Below are 24,557 nucleotides of genomic sequence, written 5' to 3' on the forward strand. Positions count from 1 at the left end.
GTCGGATCTCTCATCCTATCCTTGTGTTGCCTCGACAAGGTTCTTTCATGTCTCCACCAATACCAACACTTTGGATTCCATTGTCTAGAGAATACATACCTGTTCATCACCATACACTAAATCTATACCAATCTCAGTCGATACCTTTCCACTCCATTATAATCTATGGTGTTCTTTTAATTGACACACACCTCTCAAGTAAGAGATATGCCTCCATTTAAATATTTTCCTCGCACAGTCGAGGATTCTTAACACCAACCATCCACCCATTCACTACGTTTCACCAAATCTTGGTCGCAAGATTATCTTTTTTACAAATGATCAAACACTCAAATACCTTACACTATGCATACACCGCCAACTCAATGTAGTATGTGTATCGACCATGTTCCCATTCTTCCACCTCCCATGAGGCTTGAATCATTCTCTTGTCAGTCTATGCTTGGGCGTGCTCCAACCTGTGATGCAACTTTCACAGTTTCATGTCTTTATCAAAAGTTAGGTCCTTTATGCCACCCTTCTGTATTCAACCATACACGCATATTCCTACCTCAAAAAGTGCTAATCAATTCTTACTTTGTCTTCTGAACTTCTGATCTGACACTATCCATTAGGTTTAAATTCAAGTTTTATTGCCTTTTTAATCCCCGGTGTAGCCGCCTGCAAAGATACTTATGTAGTAGATGACGTGTTTACCGGGCTTGTTGTGATCCCTATCCTTCAGAAGTTCTTCAGTATCTTCTCTGTGGCTTCAAATCAAACCTCTTCATACCTGTTCCCTATTCTTTTTGTAGCATTATTCTAAATACCCCTGGCGAGACCAAACTTACACTTCATGGAGCTTTACCTGTAACCCTGCTTCTTTATTACTAATATCATCAGCATAGTAGTTGTTCGCATTCCACTTCTAATTGGAGAGTAGCCCAATTTACCACCAATAAACCCTGAAGGAGACTTGTTCATACCGTTCCTATATCTTATGTTTGTGGAACTTACCCGAGTTGCTAACGCTTGGATCAATTAAGAACTTTTGTTACCAATTTATCACACCATACTCAGTACAAGTTGTGATTCCTAAATGTCTCTATCCTTGATCCCCAGCTAGTAATGACCAGATCATAGATCAATTCCTGAAGACATTGTCCCGTCTTGTAACCGGGCATTTAAAATTTTTATCCTTAGCAGACGATGCTAACAATTTCTGCAATACGATGCTCTATCTGATCCACCCCGTGTTCAAACTTATTCGATAGCTCCAGAAATTCTTCTTGTCAAACCATTATCATCTTCCATAATGCCCCTGATACCGAACCTATCTGTAGCCAAGTTCTAAAGCATACCCAATCCTTCCTTGTATATCTATCTGAATCCCTACTGGTCAGCTTAGTTCCATTCAGTCCAACTAAAGTACTCCAAATGATATTTCCTACTATCCATGGTTGTTTCATAACAAATTAACTCTCACTCTGACTCATGTCAAGGCTTCCATATGATGAGCTCTATTGCTCTCACCACGAACCTCTCTATTTCTTTTGTCCTAATTTCTCTCCCAAAAGTTTCTGATTCCTCTTAGTATCTCCATCCCCTCGCAAAGTGCCTTGAGGCATATTCTCTATGTCTGAATCTTTCTTGGGACATTCTCAACACCGAACTCTTCTAGCTCGTTATATAATCCCCAAACGTGAACTATCCAGTTAACTGATCAGCTCTGAGGAACTAGCCTCGGGCTTCAAATGTAACAAGGCATTCCAGTCTTCCATCCCCTATCCATGGGACTCCATCCTAACATATCGAATCGTTCCATGTAGAAGTCATGCCCTCACCTGACACCCTCCTAGGTGGCATCTCCTACCTCTGGTGCATAATAAATAACCTCACTGGTTCTCATCACTATCCCGACAACTATCTCTCAAATCAGATTTCCCCTTCCTAACAAAACCAGAAGCCATAGAACTCTCCGGGGTTCTTCTGCTTTGATTACCGAGAATCTGTTCTTACTAAACTCCATCAATGAAAACACTGCCATTCACATCTCTGGCACTCATGCTCTATACCTCATTTCACAGATCTCAATTAACATGGCCTTCTCTACTACCTAAATACAAATGATGATTTCCTACATCAGAGCGGCCCATATGCTCTGGAATATTCCAGAGTTTAATCCTTAAATGGGTCATCATTTCCAATGACATCCGCCTGTATCAATTTCCCAAAATGAGTTACCCAACTCACAAAACTCATTGACATACACCATTGTTACCTTATCATTACAAATCAAGCTTATAAGCCTACCAGTCCCCGCAGCTCAAACCATGTCTTTATAATCTCTGTTATCAATTCACCATCTGAGTTCTTTCCAACCCATCATGCCAATGTCTCGGCCCAGGTACCATTTCCAGGCATCCTTCTGTCATAAATACTTAACACAACCCCTTAGTCATGACCTCTCATCTTCATATAACCAAGGGTGGAATTAACTTTTCCCACCCTCTGACCAATTCTTAGGCAACCCAAACTTTTTTCAAAACGAGAGGATAACGCCTTTTAGACCTTCCATAAGATACCCTTATCTGTCTATACCCTCGCATTAAACCAACACTGGTAACCTCACTGTCAAAGCATGCAAGGTAGCTCTTTCCCCCAGAGAAGTCCATTGTTCTTCCATCTAGTCTCAACTATTAAAGCCCACAGCTTACTCACATACTAGCGAACATCTACTGTGGCTTTCAGGAGCAGATGGAGGTTTCCAACTCCAACCACCATCTGCAACCCCCCTATAAAAACAACGCCAAGTCCACTTAACCATTCTAGGGGCAAAAAAATTGAGTTCATTCGCCACTGTTGACTAAATTCCTCAGCCCTGAGGTTCACACCCCGAACCACTCCACAGCCAGGTCCAAATAACCACAATTATCATGCACACAAAAAGCATATTAAGCACAAATCCACAATACTATACATTTAGCTACCGAATTTTATCACAACCAAGAATACTCACGTTTCATCATGCTTCCTATAAGCCAATAAACAGACATGACACATGAATTCAATTTAAGTAGTTACTCTCATACACTCAGTAGGCAAACCATTATCCAAATATTCATTCACATGCAATAGCAATGCTAATCAGCACGCTTCAATCTCATCACGCAATAGTCAAGGGCAAGGCCCTATCAGTATCTCATGCTTCCTATTAATCACACAGATATCAGCATTCATATCCCTTTCCAATCATTTAAGCATATAATCATGTATGCATAATTTCCAAACCCTGAGTCGCTTGTCTTTCTCGGCGAATGTACATGTCCAGTCAGTCTTCAGGAACCCTTAAACCTAGGATGCTCTGATACCAAGTTGTAATGCCCTGGATAGCCAAGACTGTTACACTGTGTGTTTATGAAGGTGCAAGACTTGCTAATAAAGTCATTTAGTTAAAAAACGTGTTAGTGAAACTATAATTGAGCTAGGGTTAAAAGAGTTTGGCCACAAAATTTGTTTTTCATACATTTGAACATTATAGTACATGGGATCCCAAAAGTAATAATGTTTAAAAGACAGTTTACAAAATTAAGAACAAAAGTACAGCAACTAGCCCCTCTAAGGGCAAAACAGACATTTAGTCTTTTCCCGTCCTGTGTCACCCCTCGATCGTGATGGCCAATCGACTGGCTATGTACAATCAACCCCAAAGTTCTCCAACTCAGGACTGGTCCACCTTGCCCTTGCCTTTACCTGCACCACGTAGCACCCGTGAGCCAAGGCCCAGCAAGAAACCAGAAAACAGAGCATAACCATTAAGTAGTCAATTTACAAATCAGCAATCAAACAACTCATAAACATAGCCACATGCTCAACAATCCACATCAGTTATATAATCAGGCATTCAACATGCCAAGTTCATCAATTAACATTAGTAGTCAAATCACATATTAGCCAGGGTCGACATCATTAGGTCGCACCCCTATTTATCCCACTGAATCCGGCCCGCTTAAACCGAGCTTAGTGAATATTAAGCTGTCCTCATCTACCAGTGGTCGAGCCGCGCCCTGTGCGCAAATATTGATTTCGGTACTCTTAGGCCACTTATCACATGTCCCATGGCATAATACCATCTATGACATTATACAGATATAGGTAGCTCTTATTCCCATCATTAACACATAACCGGGTGCAGTTTCTTACCTTTAATTCGGCTAGCTTGTTCAATGAAGTGAATTCTCAAGCACGATCCCTTCCGAGCCCTAGCGTTCACCTAGTCACAACCACAAATTAAAATCATCACCAAACTTCAATTCCAAAACCTAACCTCAGGACCAATCCTGAGCCCTTGGGAAGCCCTAATTCCACCAAATGGGGTGGTGGATCAAACCCCGAGCCCTCGGGCAAATACCCTAAGAAATAACCCAAAAACCCACTTATGGAGATAGGGTAGCGCTACAACGCTTCAAAGAGGGCGCTATAGCGCTACAAGCACAACCAAAGGTGCCAGGAAACTCAAGCCAAGCACTGTAGCGCCCAAAGGCTAGCGCTACAGCGCTAGTACAGACCAGCAACACCCTATTTTTCCTCCTTCGATTTTCCTCAAACCAAACCCCCTTATAGCCCTTCCAAACCTCAACTACACACCAAATTGAGTCTACCATCACCTATATCTCACCTTACACAACCCAACCATATAGAACTTAGCCACATGCACCCCAAAACAAAGAAAAAGCCATGTTGGAGCATGATTCTCAAAATCCCAACAAAAGAGAACCATAACAGTCCTGAATTCTAATGTTCAAACTCATAATTTCTTACCTCAATTGGGGAATTCAACCTTCTGCTATCTTTAGTATCCCTCCAGCCCTAAGCTCATCAGTTCCTCAAGTTATCTCCCTTAATTTCCATAAAAACCAAGTTTCAGAAATCCATTTCAACATCAGAAACCAGAAACTGAAAAATAACCTTAAAGCTTACCTTAAACGAGAATGAATTTCAGTAGAACTCTTAATTTCACCAAGAACCTCAAGTGCTAAACTTGACCTAATCCTCCTCTGAACCACAGCTCCAAGAATTCACAAGAAATGGTGCTAGAAAATGATAAATCGATAGAGAGAAAAGGATAAGTCCCAATTGTTCTTTTTTCCTTCTTTCTCTCTTTTGTCTTTTCCCCATTTTCTTTCAGTTTCTCCTATTTTGTAAACATTCCACCAAGTGTATAAAGGCTAAAATAACTCTTATCCCTTATAACCAAATGACCATAATACCCTCCCATTAAATCTAAGCCTTTAAATCATTCCAAGGGCATTTTAGTCACTTACTCCCAATTCCCGCTAATTCCTCAAGTGTCCCGAATAATTACCGCTTACATCCTGACACTTAACCAATCACCAATTATTTTTCCTCAATATCAAATAATCCCAAAAATACTTCTCGAATTCACAGAAATACCACTGGACTCCCACGAGCCGGTTATAATCCCCGCCGTGACTTTCCTGCTAAACTGCTCGCTAGGATCGCCTTGAGCCACAAGCTACAAATATATCCACATAATAATGTGGTCGCAACATTTTATTACAAATATTTACATTTATGCCCTCAACGGGCCAAGATTAAAATATACCTTTATACCCTAATCAGGGCCTACATAAATACTAGTACACATAGTCATGCCTCACATTTATCCAAATAATCATATAAGCATGCTTTTCACATAATCATGCATTTCCAGCATTTATTCACATAAATTCCAATTGTGCCCTCCCAGCACACTAATCAAGGCCCTTAAGCCTTATTAGTAATATTGGGTCATTACACAAACCTTTGGGGATTATAGGGAATTGGCGTCGATGAAGAAGCTTCATTTCTATTTGTCTTTGGAGCCATGGATGTCCAAAATTTAGAAAAATGAAGAACAAAACCCCAAAAAAAAACACCATTGTTAGTCACCAAAAGATTAAGAGAAAAACACCACAATGGCCAACATTGATCCATACCAAAGTTTATATGCCCCCAATTCTGGGGTCAAAGTGACACAATGCATCAACTCAACTCATACATAACCAATTCTGACTTACCCCAAGAACACTCATACACCAACCATATACTCCATTTCTCACAAGCTTTTTGTCAAACACATAGAGTGCAGAAAAATATCATCTCCAACAAATTATACACCATAAAGTAAAACTTCCCAAAACCATAATGTGCATGGTTTAATAATCAAAGTAATGCAAGAGATATTGATTACCAACATAAACAACCACATAAATGTTTCCAAAATACACCACATTTCAATTGTTCAATTGACAAAACAAATACTTTCCACAATTGAAAAATTGTTCCAAGAAAAACTTACTTGATGAGAGTATTGAATGTGAATGCAAACCTCCTTTCAATATATATGTGAAATGTATAATAAATGCATAAAACAAAATGGGATGTGTGAATTTTCAGATTAGTATGGCGGAATAGGGGTGGAGATGTGTTTATGGAGTAATGGAGGAAGAAAGAAAGAAATGGGTAGAATGAAAAATGGGGGAAGGAAGAAAAAAATGGGGAGAATGAATTAGGGTGATTACGATGGAAAAAGAATAAAGAAAACAAGGGGAAATGGAGGAATTGATGTGGGTTTTGTGATGAGAATTATGGGAAAAAGAAGAAAGAGGAATGGTTGTAACGACCCAAATTTGCTAATAAGGCTTGGAGCCTTGATTACTGTGCCTGGAGGGAAAAAATTGTTATACTGTATTAATTTATGTGAATTTAATGAATATGTGGTTAGAATGCATGTTTAGGTGAAATAAATATGCATGTGGGCCCCATTTGGTTGTTAGGGGCAAATTGGTCATTTTAGCCCGTTGAGGGCATAAATGAAATATATATGATGTTGTTGATATAACAGTGATATATTTGTGATGCACGTTTTGAGACGGTCCTAGGGAGCCATTTAACTAGAAAGTCACAATGGGGTCAAATACCCGGCTTGGGAGGAGCCTAGGGGTATTTTGGGAATATTATTAGGTGATCGGGAATTATTGAATAGCGATTAGCAATAGCAATAGTTTAGACATGTTGGGATTAAATGGGGATTTTTAGGTACACTTGAGGATTTAGCGGGGTGTGTCAAAAGACAAAATTGCCCTTGGAAAGGTTTGAGAACTTAAGTTAGCTTAAAGGGTATTGAGGTCATTTTAGGCAGATGGATATGCTCAATTTGGGGGCTGGGACTCTAGAATCAGCTAGCAAAAGAAGACAGAAGAACAAAAAGGGAACCTAATCTCTCTGCCTCTCTCTATCGACGCTCTCTTTCTCCCTCTCTAAGGTGACTGGTTTTGAAGGATTCTAGGCTAGAGTTCAAGGGATTCAAGGCTGGGAATTGGGAGATAGACCCAGGCTCAAAGGTAAGTTTTATTCAGTATCTTGATTGAATTCTGCAGAGAAATATTAAGGTTAAGAGCTGATATGCGTGGCTGTTTGGTGGATTCTTGAGGATGAAGCTTGCCTAGGTTCAGTTTGGGAATAAGAGGGATTTGCTTGGAGTTGGATTTGGAGAAGGCTCAGGGGCGAATTTCTACTTGAGGTAAGGGTTTTATGCATCTCTGATATGTATTAGCTACTGTGGTTTAAGTTTCAGGTTTATTGGTTTATGTTTTATAAAGTTTTAAACCAATTTGTGAATTGGGGATTTGATTGTGTGGTTAGGCTTGTTGTTGATGTTTCTGAGTTATTAGATAGTTTATATGGGATTTTGGATTGAATTTGAGACTTAGGTATTCCTTGGTATTGATTTGGGAGTGTTTTGGCTCGGGAAAATGTTGGGGAAAAACCCAGAAATCTGGGTTTGCAAAGGGGCGCCGCGGCCCTGTTCTTCTACGCCGCGACGCTAGGCTGCAGCAGGGGACGAGGGCCATTCTGCGCGTCGCAGCCCTCATTGAGTGGCGCCGCGGTGCTAGGCCATTTCTGGGCAGGGAAAAATTGTGGTTTTTAGGCTTTTTCCCAGGGGGCTCGGGGGACGCTTCCGCCACTTTGTGTGGGGTTCCGAGAGGTCCCGAGGGCTCAGGTTTGGTTCTGGGAGACGCTTTTGAAATTGTTAGTAATGGGGATGCAATTTTTGTGTTGTGACTAGGTTCTCAGAGAGGCTCAGATTAAAGGACCGTGCTCGAGGGTTCAGTGCTTAAGGAGCTCGGAACACAGGTAAGAAAACTACTATTTCCCGTAGAGCATGAGTTGTAGGGCTCGGCCCTGTATGACTGTGTTGTGGGGTTTGACCCTTTGATTGAGTTTATGTATGCTTAGCTTGTTGATTAGCTCTATCATATGTGAATGTGTTGATTGAACGACATGAGCTGTGCACGGTGAAGACCGATAACGGCGGAGGCCGAGAACGGCAATGGGCCGGGAATGGCGATAGGCACGTGGAGTGCAAGGCCGAGTGCGGCAAGGGGCCAGGGCCGGAAGCAGCATTTAGCATGCGGAGTGCGAGTTTCTAGGTTAGATCCTAAAGGATACTTGGGATATCCTCACGGTATGGACCGCGAATCCAGGGCCTGTTAAAGCGCCTGGGATGGCATGGCCGTATGTGTTTAGCCTATCGGTGGTCTGATTATATGCTAAGTGTTTGTTATGCATATGTTATCTGTTTGTGAGGGTTTTCTTGCTGGGCTTCGGCTCACGGGTGCTCTGTGGTGCAGGTAAGGGAAAGGGGAAAGTAAACCAACCATGAGTATGGAGAGCGTGAAGCGATGCGTACATGTTTGGCCTGCCTGGCTGCCACAGCCAGTGGTTTTTGGGAGATGGTTGTATTAAAACCTGGATTTTTTCGTCTAGTCAATTTGATTTGTAATTATATGTTGTAAATATTTCTAAACAGTATCTTAGGATCCCAAGTGTCAAATACTCAATGATTTATAGTAAATGGTATTATTTTCAAAGTTTATTTCACTGTTTATGATTTAATTACACTTTTGACCTAAAACCTCGATTAGCGAGTTAAATGCTCGTTTAAAACTCACTTAGTAACAGCTCTAAGGAAGCAGGGCGTTACAATGGTGGTTTCTTTGTGATTTTTAAAGGAATGATGAAATGGAGTTTATAAATGTAAAATGTTCTGAAATACCGTTCGTAGGCCACGGCTTGCGAAATTCGTGTTGCGGCCTACACACAAACTTGACGCTCCTCCCCCTTTTATTTTTTGAAAAATCTATCGTGTGCCGCGGCCTAGGAAATGTGTGCCACGGCCTGCGAAGCACCTGAAGCTATATTTTTTAAAAAGGGTCGCGACCTATTAAAAGCGGTCACAGCCTGCGAAGACCTGTTTGAATGAAATTTAGTTCGTTGACCGCAGCTTGTAAAATGCATGCCGCGGCCTGCGAACTCCTGAAGTTGTCTTCCTTCTTTTTTTCGTAAAAGGGCCGCGGCCTAGGAAATGTGTGCCGCGGCTTGATAACTCCTGAAGCTTTTTGTCTTTTTTTTTCGTAAAAGTGTCGCAGCCTACGAAAAATGTGCCGCGGCTTGAGTCCCTTTTTTTTTCCTTCAAACTTATTCATTTTTTCATTGTTTTCCATTTTTTTTCACAATTTTCACGGTTCTAATTACAGAAATTAAAATAAAATTACCTCAACAAAAACAAAAATAAAAACATAATGTTCAATTTAAATAAACAAAATAATAATGAAAATAAACTAATTTACAAAGTAGCTAAGTTTATCGTCGCTAGCTCGTTCATCAACATATACCGGGTCAATGAGGTGAATCACAGCAGCTTGTTCTTTCTCCATTGATTCGTAATATGGCTTTAATCTCTGACCATTCACCTTGAAGGACTTTCCTGTACTTGGACTTACAACTTCGACTTCTCCATGAGGAAAAACCTTGGTGACAGTGAACGGACCTAACCAGCGAGACTTCAACTTCCCAGGAAAATGTTTAAGGCGAGAGTGATACATGAGAACTTTCTGACCTTCCACAAAACTCTTTCGAATAATATGTTTGTCATGAAAAGCTTTGGTTTTCTCCTTGTAGATTATTGAGCTTTCATATGCTTCATTGCGTATTTCTTCTAGCTCATGCAATTGAAGCATTCGTTGTTGTCCTACATAAACCATATCCATGTTACACTTCTTTACAGCCCACCAAGCCTTATGCTCTAGCTCTCCCGGTAGATGGCAAGACTTCCCATACACCAATCGATATGGTGACATACCGATAGGTGTTTTATATGCCGTACGATACGCCCACAAGGCATCATTAAGCCTTGTACTCCAATCTTTGCGGTTTGGATTTAAAGTTTTCTCAAGAATCAATTTGATTTCACGATTAGAAACCTTTGCTTGCCCGTTGGCTTGTGGATGATAAGCAATTGTCACCTTGTGAGTTACATTATAGCGTCGAAACAATGCTTCTATACTCTTGTTACAAAAATGAGTGCCTCAATCACTAAGTAAAGCCTTAGGTGTACCAAAACGCACAAAAATGTTGGAGCGAATGAAATCCACTACTGTTTTTGAATTATCCGTTCTAGTTGCAATTGCTTCCACCCATTTAGACACGTAATCCACTGCCAAAAGAATATATTCATTGCCGAAAGAGGATGGGAACGGTCCCATGAAATCCATACCCAAAACATCAAAAATCTCAAGAATTAAAATAGGAGTTTGAGGCATTTGATCCTTGGCCGTTATGTTACTAACTCGTTGACGACGATCACATGCCTTACAATAAGCATAAGAATCTTTGAAAATTGTGGGCCAATGGAAACCGCTGTTGAATATCTTACGAGCTGTCCTCTTAGGTCCAAAGTGTCCACCACAAGCATAAGCATGACAAAAAGCAAGGATGGAACGAAATTCAAATTCAGGTACATACCTTTGAATGATTTGATCTGTACAGTGCTTCCAAAGATAAGGTTCATCCCATATGTAGTGGCGAGCATCATGCTTGATCTTGTTCCATTGTTCTTGTGTGAGATCACTTGGTAACTCCTTTGAAGCAAGGAAGTTTACAATGTTGGCATACCAAGGAATAACTTCTTGCATGGTGAGGAGTTGCTCATCCGAAAAATTTTCTTCTATGGGAAAATTATCTTCATCCCGAATAAGACGACTCAAGTGGTCCGCCACCATATTCTCAGAACCCTTTTTATCTTTTATCTCCAAATCAAACTCTTGAAGAAGTAGAATCCACCGAATCAGCCGAGGCTTGGCTTCTTTCTTTGCCAATAGATAGCAAAGAGCAGCATGATCGGTATAAACAATCACTTTAGTTCCAATCAAGTATGACCGAAACTTTTCCAAGGAAAAAATGACGGCCAAGAGCTCTTTTTTAGTGGTGGAATAATTAAGTTGAGCATCATTTAGAGTGCAAGAAGCATAGTATATAACATGAGGAAGCTTGTCAACTCGCTGCCCAAGAACAGCACCCACGACATAGTCACTTGCATCACACATGAGTTCAAAAGGTAGCTCCCAATTTGGTGGCTGAATTATAGGAGTTGTAGTCAAAGACTCTTTTAATAAGTTGAAAGCCAATAAACACTTTTCATTAAACTCAAACTTTACATCTTTTTGAAGAAGGTTGCACAGTGGCGTGGAAATTTTAGAGAAATCGTCGGTAAATCTACGATAGAACCTAGCATGCCCAAGGAATGATCTCACTTCTTTCACACTAGTCAGAGATGGTAGAGAACGAATTAAATCAATCTTTTCCTTATCAACCTCTATTCCCTAGACTGAAATCACATGACCCAAAACTATACCTTGGTTTACCATAAAATGGCATTTTTCCCAATTAAGCACAAGGTTAGTTTCAATACACCGCTGGAGTACCAAAGTGAGATTATGAAGGCAGCGATCAAATGAGTCACCATAAACAATAAAATCATCCATGAAAACCTCAATGATGTTTTCAATATATTCTGAAAAAATGCTCATCATACATCGCTGAAAAGTGGCAGGAGCATTACATAACCTAAACAGCATGCATCGGAAAGCGAATGTACCAAAAGGACATGTGAAAGTTGTCTTCTCTTGATATTTAGGAGCTATAACAATCTGATTATATCTTGAAGAACTGTCAAGAAAACAATAATAAGGATGGCCTACTAACCTCTCAAGCATCTGATCAATGAAAGGTAATGGAAAGTGATCTTTACTAGTTGCCGCATTCAACTGTCAGTAGTCTATACAAACTCGCCACCCGGTTTGCATTCTTTTTGGTACCAGCTCAATTTCATCGTTCTTTACCACTGTGATTCCAGACTTATTTGGCACTACCTGAACTAGACTCACCCATTGACTATCTGAAATTAGGTAAATAATACCCACACTAAGGAGCTTCAGTATCTCCTTTTTTACAACCTCCATCATAGGTGGATTTAATCTCTGTTGTGCCTCACGTGTTGGTTTAGACCCTTTTTCAAGTAAAATTCGGTGCATGCACATAGAAGGGCTAATCCCCTTAATATCAGCAATAGACCAACCAATGGCTATTTTATATTCTTGAGTACTCTCATTAATTTTTCTTCTTGAACTTGGTTAAGATCTCTTGCAATTATAACTGGAAGTGTCTTGTTCTTCCCAAAGTAAACATATTTGAGATGCTTCAGGAGTGGCTTCAATTCAAGTGTAGGAGCTTGAACAATTGAAGGCTGCAATTTCTCATTAGAAATCGGTAAATTAAGAAATGCAACCTTCTTAAAAGTCTTGTCAAAACCACTATTGAGTGTGGTTATGACATCCATGATCTCATGAGAAAAATCTTCATCGGTCAACACAAGATGCTCTCTCAACACAACCTCCAAACAATCTTCATTATGCAAATCTAAAACTCATTGAGAAAGGATATCCAACACATCAAGAGAGTAAACAACATGTACATCACTTGGATACCTCATAGCCTTAAAAATATTAAATCGAATTGTCTCCCCATCAAATTCCATGGTCAATGTACCATCATGGACATCAATCTTAGTTCTCGCAGTTTTCATGAATTGTCTCCCCAAAAAAATTGGAGTGGAGCATGGAATAGATTCATCTTCCATATCAAGAACATAAAAATCAGCCGGAAACACCAATTCATTCACTTGAACTAAAACATCTTCTATTACACCCCTGGGATAAGCATTCGACCTATCAGCAAGTTGAATAATCACCCCTATTTCTTCAAGTGGACCGAGATTCAATGAAGCATAAATGGAGAATGGCATGACATTGATAGAGTCTCCCAAATCCAACATACAACGCTCAATTCTTTCATTATCAATAGTGCAAGGGATAGTAAAAGTACTGGGGTCCTTACACTTTGGTGGAAGCTTCTTTTGAAGAACTTCAGAAACATTCTCCCCCACACTAACTTCTTCATTACCCCTTAATTTATGCTTATTAGTGCACAAATCTTTCAAAAACTTGGCATAGCGTGGCACTTTTTTAATAGCATCAAGAAGAGGAATATTCACTTCTACCTTTTGGAATGTATCAAGAACTTCCTTGTCAACCTCTTCGCGTTTAGTCTTCTTTAGTCTGCTTGGGAATGGAGGTGGGATGACAAAAGTAGGCTTAGGGTTTAGTTGTGTAGGGTTGGTTGGCTTTGGAGGAACATCTTCATTAACTGAGCAATCCACTTGTGACTTGGATGGCAATTTACTGGGCATTGGAGGACTAGGTGGATCATATTGCTTCCTGCTTCGCAAAGTTACTGCACTAGCATTCTCCTTGGGATTCATCTCAGCTTGTGAAGGAAATTTATTAGACAAATGAGCTTCCAACCTGTTATATGATGCTGCTAATTGTCCCACCTGATTCTCCAAACTTTTGATGGAAGCTTGGGTGGTTTGCTGAAACTGAAGAGTATTTGTAGCAAGTGCATTGATTAAATCCTCAGTAGAGGGTTTGGAACTTGGTGGTGGAGTAGCTTGCGGTGCTTGTGATGGTCTAGGTACAAAGTTATTTTGAGACCGTTGTTGCAAAGAGAAATCAGGTGGTCTCGCAGATGTAGACTGTGGAGCAACTTGTTGTTGATTCCCATAACGAAGATTGGATGATCACGCTAACCAAGATTATAAGTTTGAGAAAATGGTTCATAGAACATCCGACGTAATTGACCAGGGAAATTTCCTACAGTATTAACACCCTCCATTTCTCCCTCAAATAGAGTAGGGAAAGCATCAGTAGCATGCCCCACAACTTGACAGATTCCACATGGCCTCACCTGTTGGCCTAAAGCTAGTTGTTGTACCAATGGGGTTAATTGAGCCAATTGTTGACCCAGGTGATTAGCAATCGAGGTGCTCACTTCATTGGATAATTTGGGTGGTGGAATAGGATCTTGGCGAATGCCAAACTATTGTGAGTTAGCAGCCATATTAGAAATCAAGCTCATGGCTGTAGCAGGAGTCTTATCAACTAGTGCACCCCAACTGGCTGCATCAATCATACTCCTATCCAGTGATTGTAATCCTTCATAAAAGTACTGAATGAGGAGCTGTTCACTTATCTGATGATGAGAGCAACTAGCACAAAACCGCTTAAATCTCTCCCAATATTCATACAAAGACTCTCCTGTATATTGTCTTATACCACAGATCTCTTTCCTGATGCTTCCAACTTTAGATGCTGGAAAATATCATTCTAGGAACATAGTCTTCATACCATTCAGGGTTTTAACAGTACCAGGTGGAAGATAGTACAACCACTCTTTAGCTGCATCCTTCAGGGAGAAAGGAAAAGCTCGCAGCTTAATTTGTTCTTCAGTCACTGCAGCAGGTTTCATACTAGAACAGACAATATAAAACTCCTTCAAATGTTTATTCGGGTCCTCACCACGCAGCCCATAGAAAAGAAGGAAATAAGTGGATGAGGCCCGACTTCAGCTCAAAATTTACATCCAACGGTGGATACTGGATGCAAAGTGGTTGTTGGTCAAGATTTGGCGCTGCCAACTCTTTCAATGTCCTTTCCTGGGCCATTGTTCTATAGGATCGAACTGAATTTTCAGAATCAGATTCGTTGTCAGACGGTAATGGCACTTTAACAGGATTGACTTGTGGAGCAAGACGTTGAAAGAGTGGATTATCGGTGATAGTCCTTGAAGAATGAGAAGTTGACGATGACTCAAGATATTGTTTAATCCTAAATAACCTTTCTTGGCTATCGTCTTCATCAGACATATACACCTGACAATTCCACAGTAAAAACTAATTAGTCACAAATAAATAAATTTGAATAATAAAGAGAATAACAATAGTCCCCGGCAACGGCGCCAAAAATTTGATGGGTGTCGTATGCCGTATCAAATTTGATTATTGATTTTATTAATTCCTTATACCAACTATTTCAGTATAGTGATAAATAAGGGTCGAACCCACGATGACTACTATTCAATTTATTATTCAAAAGATTAAACTTAATAAAGAAGGGGATTTTGATTTTTAACACAAAATTAAATAACATAAACTAAAAAGCAAATAAAGATTGATATTACGATATTAAGAAACAGTTAAAGGTTAATCTCCACCCTCAACAATCATTCCTAATATCTAATAATAAATATTATTCCAATTTCTCACTTAAACTATTAACCTCACATATAACACTGAAGCAGACAATTATCCTAGTCTCCCTATTATAAGTAATCCAAGGTGAAGCACTCAATAATTAACTCTTTTATCTAAGCAATAAATCTATGAAGCATACAATCTATTTAACTTAGATAAAGCATTAAGTGCTATGGAAACAAGTTAATCTAGGCAATAAATTAATGAAGCATATAATTCATTTAACCTAGCTTCTATTTTTCATCACAATCAACAATTCTTTTGACATCACTATCAATTGCAATTTATCACTTACACTTAGAATCCTAAACTATTAGGTGAGTAGTAATTCTAAGATGACAATTGAATAATGTAAAACCTTAATTAGTTGGCCACCTAACAAGAAATCACAAAATTCATAACATTCAATTAGAAAAATAAAAACAATTTAATATTAGAGAAATTAAAGAATAATATTCATTATCAACAATCAAGATTCATGTCTTGGGTTTTGAATTAACCCTTAACCTAAAAAGAACCTACTCCATAATAGAAATCATAATAACAAACATAATTATAATTCAAATTAAAGAGATTAAGGGAAGAAAAGAAATTAGATTGATGAACAATAGTGTTGTAGTCTTCTCTCCAGCCCTTTCTGAGTCTTTTTCTCTCCTAAACCATAATAAAAATCCTCTCTAAAATTAACCCTAATAATCCTTTATAGTCTCAATTAAATTCTAATTAAAAATCTGAAAACAACGTCGCAAGTCGCGGCCTAGAACAAAATCTGTGCAGAAATTGGTCACGCAGGCAGCGGCCTGAAAAAACTGAGCAGCGCCTTATTTGGGAAATTTTATTTTTTTGAAATATCAATTCCTTTTAAAGTGTCGCGGCCTTAATTTTATGTGCCACGACCTACCTTCAATTTCTTCAATTCTTGACCTTAGACAGCTTGTACATTGCCGCCACTTCGACATTTCAATCCCGAAAGCCTGGAATACTCCTAAAACTTCATTTTAACTACACTTGCCATCAAAATGTCAGATTTATCATCATAAAATGCAATGTAGAAAATATGTTGTAGAATCACGAAACTAAGTTCAAACTATTAAAATTTCTATCATAGCACCATCCAAGCATAGAAAAACTTAACAAATATTAATACAAAAATGACCTTATCAGCGTCCCATTAAGTTTTTGTAACCCTCTTTTTTTTCATTTAAGCCCTTGGGGCAAAGACAATTTATAGCTCGCTTTAGGGCTATTTTATACTTATGTTTATGATTTTCTTTGCTCGAAAACATTTATACACTTAATTTTTTCATTCAGCTTTTACTTCAGTATTTTTGCTTTACATTTCTAGGTCGAAATATTTCAAGCATATTATATTAAAGGTTTGATTTTATGTTTGTTTATTCATAAAAACACATCTGTTGGATTTAAGCTCGAGTTTCAATGTATTCATGCATAGTTTACTCGATGTATACATGTTCAATCTCGTTATTTGTCAAGGTCGAACCTTACTTTTGCCATGCTCTCAAAAGTGCTTATATGGCATGTAAGATTTGTTATTTTGTTATATCTTGCTTTGCTAGTCACTTTTACTCTTCCTCGAGTAGCTCGAAAAGGTTGTGTGGTCGAAACTATCTTTTTTGCAAAATATTCCAGTCTCAAACTTTGACTTAACTCGAAGTAAGTTTATTTATATTCCAACTTTCTGTCGATTAGTTTTAGCTGGTTTGTTCCAAACTTATTTAGCTCGTGTCTGGTTTGTTATCCATACACTTATAATTTTGATAATCTGGTTATGTCCAAATCATCTGAGCTCGCGTATCTAGTTATATCTAGACACTTATAATCTTGATGATCTAGTTGTCCAGATCATCTTAGCTCGCGTATCTGGTTATATCTAGACACTTATAATCTTGATAATCTGGTTATGTCCAGATCATCTTAGCTCGTGTAACTGGTTATATCCAGACACTTATAATCTTGATAATTTGGTTATGTCCAGATCATCTTAGCTCACGTATCATGTTATATCCAGACACTTATAATCTTGAAATCTGGTTATGTCCAAACCATCTTATTCTATGTTATTTTTTAAAACTTATGGTATTATTGTATACAACTGATGCCCCCTTAATATCCTATGAGTGTGACCATAGGTTATTGAATTAAGAGAGTATGCAAGAAATATAACATTGAACAAGGAGAATATTTTTTGAGTAAAATTCAACACTTTATTAGTAAAAAGTCTGCAAAATAAACAAGCTTGGTCACAATAGAACATTATGCTACACTATTGATAGTTAGGTCGTAGATGTTCACCATTCCAAGATTGTGGTACCAATTCGCCATTCAATCTCACCAATTTATAAACCCTAGGTCGGATAATAGACTCGATCTGGTAAAGTCCTTCCCAGTTAGGTCCGAGTACCCCAGCAGACGGGTCTCTTATAGCCAGAAATACACGTCTCAATACCAAGTCTCCCAATTTGAATTTTCTATCTCCAACATTTTTATTGAAATATCGGGTAGCTCGTTGCCGATATACGACATTTCTCAGTTGAGCTTCATCTCGTCTTTCTTCAATAAGGTCTAGACTTTCTTCGAGCTGGAATTGGTTCAAGGCTTGATTGTAGGCATGGCTCCGTATTGTAGGTATTTCGACTTCAATCGGCAACATGGCCTCGCATCCAAATGCTAGGGAGAAGGGAGTATGTCCTGTCAAAGTTCGAGCTGTGGTTCGATAGGCCCACAAAACTTGGGGTAACTCCTCGGGCCACCTTCCTTTAGTCTCCTCCAACCTTTTCTTTATGGAGCTTTTGAGGGTTTTGTTGTCTGCTTTCACCTGGCCATTTGATTGGGGATGGGCGAAGGAGGAGAAGCTCTTTATTATCCCATTATTTTCATAGAAATGGGTAAACACGTCACTTTTGAATTAGGTACCATTGTCCGACACTATCTTTCTGGGCATTCCGTATTGGCAGATGATATTTTTTACCACAAAGTCTAAAACTTTTTTCGAGGTAATTATAGCCAGGGGTTCGGCCTCGGTCTATTTTGTGAAATAATCGACCACGACCACAAAATACTTCACTCCACCTTTGCCTGTTGGAAGCGAGCCTATAAGATCGATTCCCTATACCGTAAATGGCCATGGGGAGGTCAGCATGGTTAGCTCGGTAGGTGGAGCTCGTGGAATTGAAGCAAATCGCTGGCACTTATCACATCTCTTGACAAATTCGAACTCTTTTGCCTTGACTGTGGGCCAGAAATATCCTTGTCTTATCACCTTTTTGGATAGACTATGCCCCCCAGTGTGATCTCCACAAAATCCTTCATGAATTTCTTCCAGAATTTTCTTTGCCTCAGGTGGAGTTACACATCAGAGTAATGGCATAGAATACCCTCTTTGATACAACCTTCCTTGCACAATAGTGTATCTCATAATCTGATACATCAGTTTCCAAGCCTTGCTCCATTCTGCTGGGAGAATTCTGGTTCAAGGTAATCGACTATTGGGATCATCCAAGTAGGTTGAGAGTCGATCATGCATACGTCTTCTTTGTCAGGCTCGTTGATACTCGGGGTCGATAGAAACTCTACTAGGACCATGTTCAGTGTATCGGCTTCGCTAGTCATAACGAGCCCGGCCAATGCGTCTGCGTTTGACTTTTGTTCTCAGGGGACTTGCTCTATAGCGTAGAACTCGAACTGTCCGAGCGCAGCCTTGGCTTTCTCAAAATACGCAGCCATCTTTATGCCACAAGCTTGACATTCCCCTAAAATTTGGTTGACCACCAACTGTGAATCACAATAGCAGTGTGTAACGACCCAAAATTCGCTATTAAGGCTTAAGGGCCTTGAGTAGCGTGCCTGGAGGGCATAATGGGATTCTGTGTGTGACTTTAATGAGTTTAATGCATGATTATGATTTAATGCATGTTATATGACTATTTGATTATTTGTGATGCATGACTATGTGAATTAGTATGCATGTAGACCTGATTGAGCATATTTGTAATTTGGCCATTTTGGGCATGACCGTGTTGATATCTGTGATCTGTGACTTGAGACGATCCTAGAATGAGCGGGTTAGCGGAAAAGTCAAAGCAGGAATCTATACCCGGCTTGGGTTAAGCCTGGGGAGTTTAATGAGAATTTGGGAAATATATTGAGGTTAATCTTGATGATGAGGAATGTATATTTGATGATTAATCAGGTATTGGGTAGCGAGCGGGAATTATTAGGAACACTTGAGGAATTAGTGGGAATTTGGGTAATATGACTAAAATGCCTCTTTATGGGCATAAAGGTTTAGAATTATTAAGGGAGGGCATTTTGGTCTTTAGGTTTGTTAGAGATAAGTTAAAGGGGGGCTTTATACTTAGTGGATTTTGTAGAAAAAGGAGTTAAGGCTGAAAAAGAAAGAAAGAAGGAAGAAAAAGGAAAAGAGAGAAAAGCTGAAGGGTTTTGTTCCAAGATTCGGTTTGTGGCTCTCCCAACCATTTTCCTTCATTTTTCTTGGAGTTATGCTCAGTGGAGAGCTAGGGTAGGCTGGGCATCAAGGATCCTAAGCTAGACTTGAGGATTGGCAAGGGATTAGCAAGATCACATCAGAAATTTGAGGTAAGTTCTTGGGGATTTCAGTTTTAGGGCTTTACTGGTTTGAACTATGTTTTTGAGCTAAATGGATGGGATTTTTGGGGAAATCAGGTCAAGGTTGTAAAGGAGCAAGCCAAGGAGGTCTAGGGTTCAATTCAAGGTCGAAATTCCACCCACGGTATGATTTCTAAGACTTTATCTTTGTTGTTTGAGTGAATTTCTGGTTTTTGGGTTCATTATGGTAAATCTTGAGTTTTGGGTTACTTGAGCTTGGGGTTTGAGTTCTTGGGATGCTTGGGATGAGTGTGAAGTGTGTATATGTTTGTTTTTGGGTTTGGAAAAGGTTTGGGCAAGTTTGGGGTTGAAATGGTAGAAGGAAATCGCAAGATGCGATTTTCGGGTTTGGTCTAGCTGCAACTAGCGCTACAGCGCTAGTCAGGGGGCGCTATAGCGCTAGCCCCTGTTTCTGGAGGGGTGGTTCTGCTTGTAGCGCTACAACGCCCTCTTTAGAGCGCTGTAGCGCTGCACTGTTCACAGAGGGGATTTTTGGGCTTTTGTGAAGGGATTTTGACCTAGGGTTCGGGGCTCGATTCCGCCACTTTGTTTTGGGGATCTAGGACTTCCCGAGGGCTCGGGATTGGTCCCGAGGCTAGGTTTTGGACTTGAGGTTTGGTAATGACTTTGACTTATGGATTTTGCTTAGGTAAGCGCTAGGGCTCGAGTAGGATCGTGCTCAAGGAGTCAGGTTGATCAAGGCCATCGAATTTAAAGGTAAGAAAACCGTAACACCCTGGATCAGGGCATGGGCCCACAGTGTTATTGCAGGGCATGGCCCTAGATTGTTTTACTTGCAAATGTATGACCTTGGGTGAATTATTATATGTTTGAATGATTATTTCGAAATGTATTATGTGTGCGATTATAATGAAATGAACGGCTAAGGCCGAGAGCGGCAAGGGCTGGGTACGGCTTGAGGCCGGAAGTAACACTCAGCACATGGGGTGCTTATAGCCAGGGTGGGACCCAAGGGATACATGAGTTATCCTGACGGTGAGGACCGAGACCCCAGGCTTTGGTAAGGCCTCTGGGGCGGCATGGCCGTGCTTGTTTAGTCTGATGGTTTTCCTATTTATCAGTGGATTATGTCAGCTATATACTATGCATATGTTATGTACTATTTGGGTTTTCTTGCTGGGCTTCGGCTCACGGGTGCTCTGTGTGGCAGGTAAAAGCAAGGAGTCAGTCAATCGGCCATGAGTATGGAGAGCGTGGGGGCGGCGCGTACATGTTCGGCCTGCCCGACTGCTTTGGTTGGGGGCATTTTGTATATGGCTGTATTAACTCATTCTTTTGATAGTTAACCTGGTGTAAATCTATTTTTGAGTTGTAAATATTTTGTAAACCTTATTTTTGGGATCCCAGATGTTTGATACTTAAGGTTTTCAATGAAACTAAACATTTTCAAAGAGTACAGCCTTAAACTCTGGTTTATACACACTTTTGGTTTTAGAAACCACGTAGAGTCAGTCAAAAGCACGATTTTGTTTTAAACTCACTAAGTAACGGCTCTAAGGTAGTAGGGCGTTACACAGTGTGTAGCCTTTGATTTGAGTTCCTTGGCTATTTGAAGTCCTGCCAATAATGCTTTTATTCAGCTTCCTTATTTAATGCTTCGAAGTTAAACCTTAAAGCGGAATGAAATCGACTCCCTATTGGAGTGATCAGTATGATCACTACACCAAATACCTTTTTTTTATACACATAATTATAAGCTAATTGGAAAAGTATTATAATAGGTATAAAGTTAAAATGGAGGGAAACAAAAAAAAATGGCTGGGTAAAGTTAAAATGGAGGGAAACAAAAAAAAACTCAATTAATGTAAAAGCATTTTTTCACCCAATATTTCTCGTCCATCGTTTCTCTGAACCCTCACCTCTCTTTGAACCCTCCATCATTTCTCTCAACTTTCCCTTTCTCAATCGATTATATTCAGCAAATTTCCCTCTCTCACTCGGTTGCAGTCATCCGTCAACAACTCCATCGGCAGTTTAACCCATTTCCCCCTCTCCCGATAATGTGCGAGGACTCTCTTCATCTTTGGTGACGACCTTCCACTCTATTCCATCGACATCTTTCATCTCAACAGTCGTTCACCCTGTTCTAATCCTCCATCGACAACTTTCTTCTCAACCCCACTTTCTAACTCAAGGACACGGGACGAGTCTCACAGTTCACTGAAACCGTAAGGTAAATGTCTTAAATTGTTTAGTTTATATTTTGAAATAATTTTGATTGTCAAATTATATACATTTCTGGTTTTTATTTCGTAAATAATCTGTATAATATCTTGTTATTAGCTTGTTGAGGTTTTTATTTCAATCTTAGTATAACGTTTGTGGTGTTGTTAATAGCTTCAGTGTCGTTGCTTTCGATAGGTGTTTTAGCTGCCCAACCGAACAATACCCATCATCAAAAGAAGCTCAGATTTGGGTCCAATGATGAGTTTAAGATACGACAAGTGGACTTTCAGTGGTGGAAATTTACATTGAACAATACCCATCAACCGACTTATTTACAGTAGTAAAAAGCACAGGTGGAAATTTAGAAGACTTTAACTTGGGGATAAGCAAAATGGGTCTAAAACAGCTACATGAGATGTTTAATTCAGAAGGAGCAGTGCCAGAAAACCCAAAGGTTGCATATGGAAGGATGAAAAAAGGCCAAAGTTTATCTGTAGCAGAAGAGAGTGGACAAAATTTTGATAGTGTTTCGCAGATATCAACTGGAAGCCAGAAGCTGAAAAACTAGGTCCTATTTGAGTTTGAACGGGCATCAAAAGCTGAAACTGAGGTTCAAACTTTAAAGAAAACTTTGGCAAAGGTGCAAGCTGAAAAGGATACTCTCCTTTTTCAATCAGCAGAGTGTAGAGAAGTTATCTAATATGGATTGAGAACTTAAGCATGCACAAAAAGATGTTGGCCTGCTAGATGAATGAGCAAGCAAAGCTGAAATCGAAATCAAAATATTGAAGGAATCCCTTTCAGAACTAGAAGCTGAGAGAGATGATGGTCTTCTTCAATTCAATCAGTGTTTAGAGAAGATATCTAGCCTAGAGAATCTATTATCTCAAGCACAAGATGAAGGAAAGGGGCAAAATGAACGAGCTCTAAGGGCAGAAGCTGAATGTCAGAATCTTAACCAAGAACTTTGTAGATTAGAGGCTGAGAAAGAAGCTGGGCTTGTTCAGTACAAATATTTTCTTAAGAAAATTTCTATTTTGGAATTTAAACTATCACTTGCTGAGGAAAATGCCAGGTTACTTAATGAGCAAATTGAAAGAGCAAAAGCTGAAGTTGAAGCACTAAAGAAAGTTGTCGCTGGGCTGAATGCTGAGAAAGAAGCTGCAGCACTTCAGTACAAGCAGTGCTAGGAGATTATTGCTATGATGGAAGCTGAAATTTCTCAAGCTCGAGTGAATGTAGAACGCCTGAATGATGAAATTTTAATGGGAGCTGCTAGATTGAAAAGTGCTAAGGAACAGTGTGTTCAGTTGGAGAGATCAAACCAAACTCTGGAATCAGAGGCAGATGATTTGTTGCAGAAGATATCTAGGAAAGACCAACAACTTACAGAAAAAATGATGAATTAAATAAATTTCAAACCCTGATGCAAGAGGAGCACTCAAGGTTTCTACAAGTTGAAGCAATGCTCCAAGCTTTGCAGAAGTTTCATTCTGAATCTCAAGAGGACCAAAGATCCTTGGCATTGGAAATGAAGAACGGGCTCCAAATGTTGAATGACCTGGAGATGCGCCAACATGGCATGGAAGACAAACTGCAACGAGTTAAAGAAGAAAACATGAATCTCTCTGAACTCAACCTTTCAAGCAACATATCACAAAAGAATCTTGATGCACTTTGGTGATGGAAAGTCCACTGCTTGTCTTGATGTGCTCCCAAGACAGGAGAAGGGCTGCTCTGATCTCAACACCCCCGCCTTCATCCACCGCATGATCCTTGCCGAGAAACCCAATCTCATCGTTTTCACTGGTAATATTCTCTTTTCCTTCTTCGTTTCTTTTTTACTGACTTGGTATCCTTAAGTTGGGGTTGTTTTTCTTTCTATAATTATTAGCAAAGTGATTTGTCTACTTTATAAATTTTTTTAATATGGTTTGTATTTGATAGTGAGATTTTTAGCAAATTTTGCTAGCCATGAAAATTGACAACCCAGTTTTGAAAATAACATGTACATGATAATAGCTAGTTGGGTTGTTCAGTCCGTGACTGTAAGTCTATACCTTATGCTAGTTTGTTTTCTTAGAATTAATTATGTTTTAGCTCTGCTCTGTTAATACCCAGTTTCCCAATTGACTCAATCTCTTTTAACTACCACTTAATTTTAATTTGGGGACCTATTTTTATATTGTCC

The 24,557-nt window shown here is 39.5% G+C and overlaps 1 protein-coding gene and 1 non-coding gene across 2 annotated transcripts; one reads left to right on the top strand and one right to left on the bottom strand.

The window, feature by feature from the left end:
• Positions 1-9,665: 9,665 nt before the first annotated feature.
• On the bottom strand, positions 9,666-10,184 carry LOC133825373 (uncharacterized). Its single transcript, XM_062258326.1, has one exon. It carries the CDS (start codon positions 10,182-10,184, stop codon positions 9,666-9,668), a length of 519 nt encoding a protein of 172 aa, XP_062114310.1.
• A 4,286-nt stretch (positions 10,185-14,470) lies between these two features.
• Positions 14,471-14,577, top strand: LOC133828113 (small nucleolar RNA R71). The gene has a single exon (XR_009890753.1). It is a non-coding gene; the product is annotated as a small nucleolar RNA R71 (small nucleolar RNA).
• The last annotated feature ends 9,980 nt before the right edge of the window (positions 14,578-24,557 follow it).

This window comes from Humulus lupulus, chromosome 3, assembly GCF_963169125.1.
Source record: "Humulus lupulus chromosome 3, drHumLupu1.1, whole genome shotgun sequence".
NCBI lineage: Eukaryota > Viridiplantae > Streptophyta > Magnoliopsida > Rosales > Cannabaceae > Humulus > Humulus lupulus.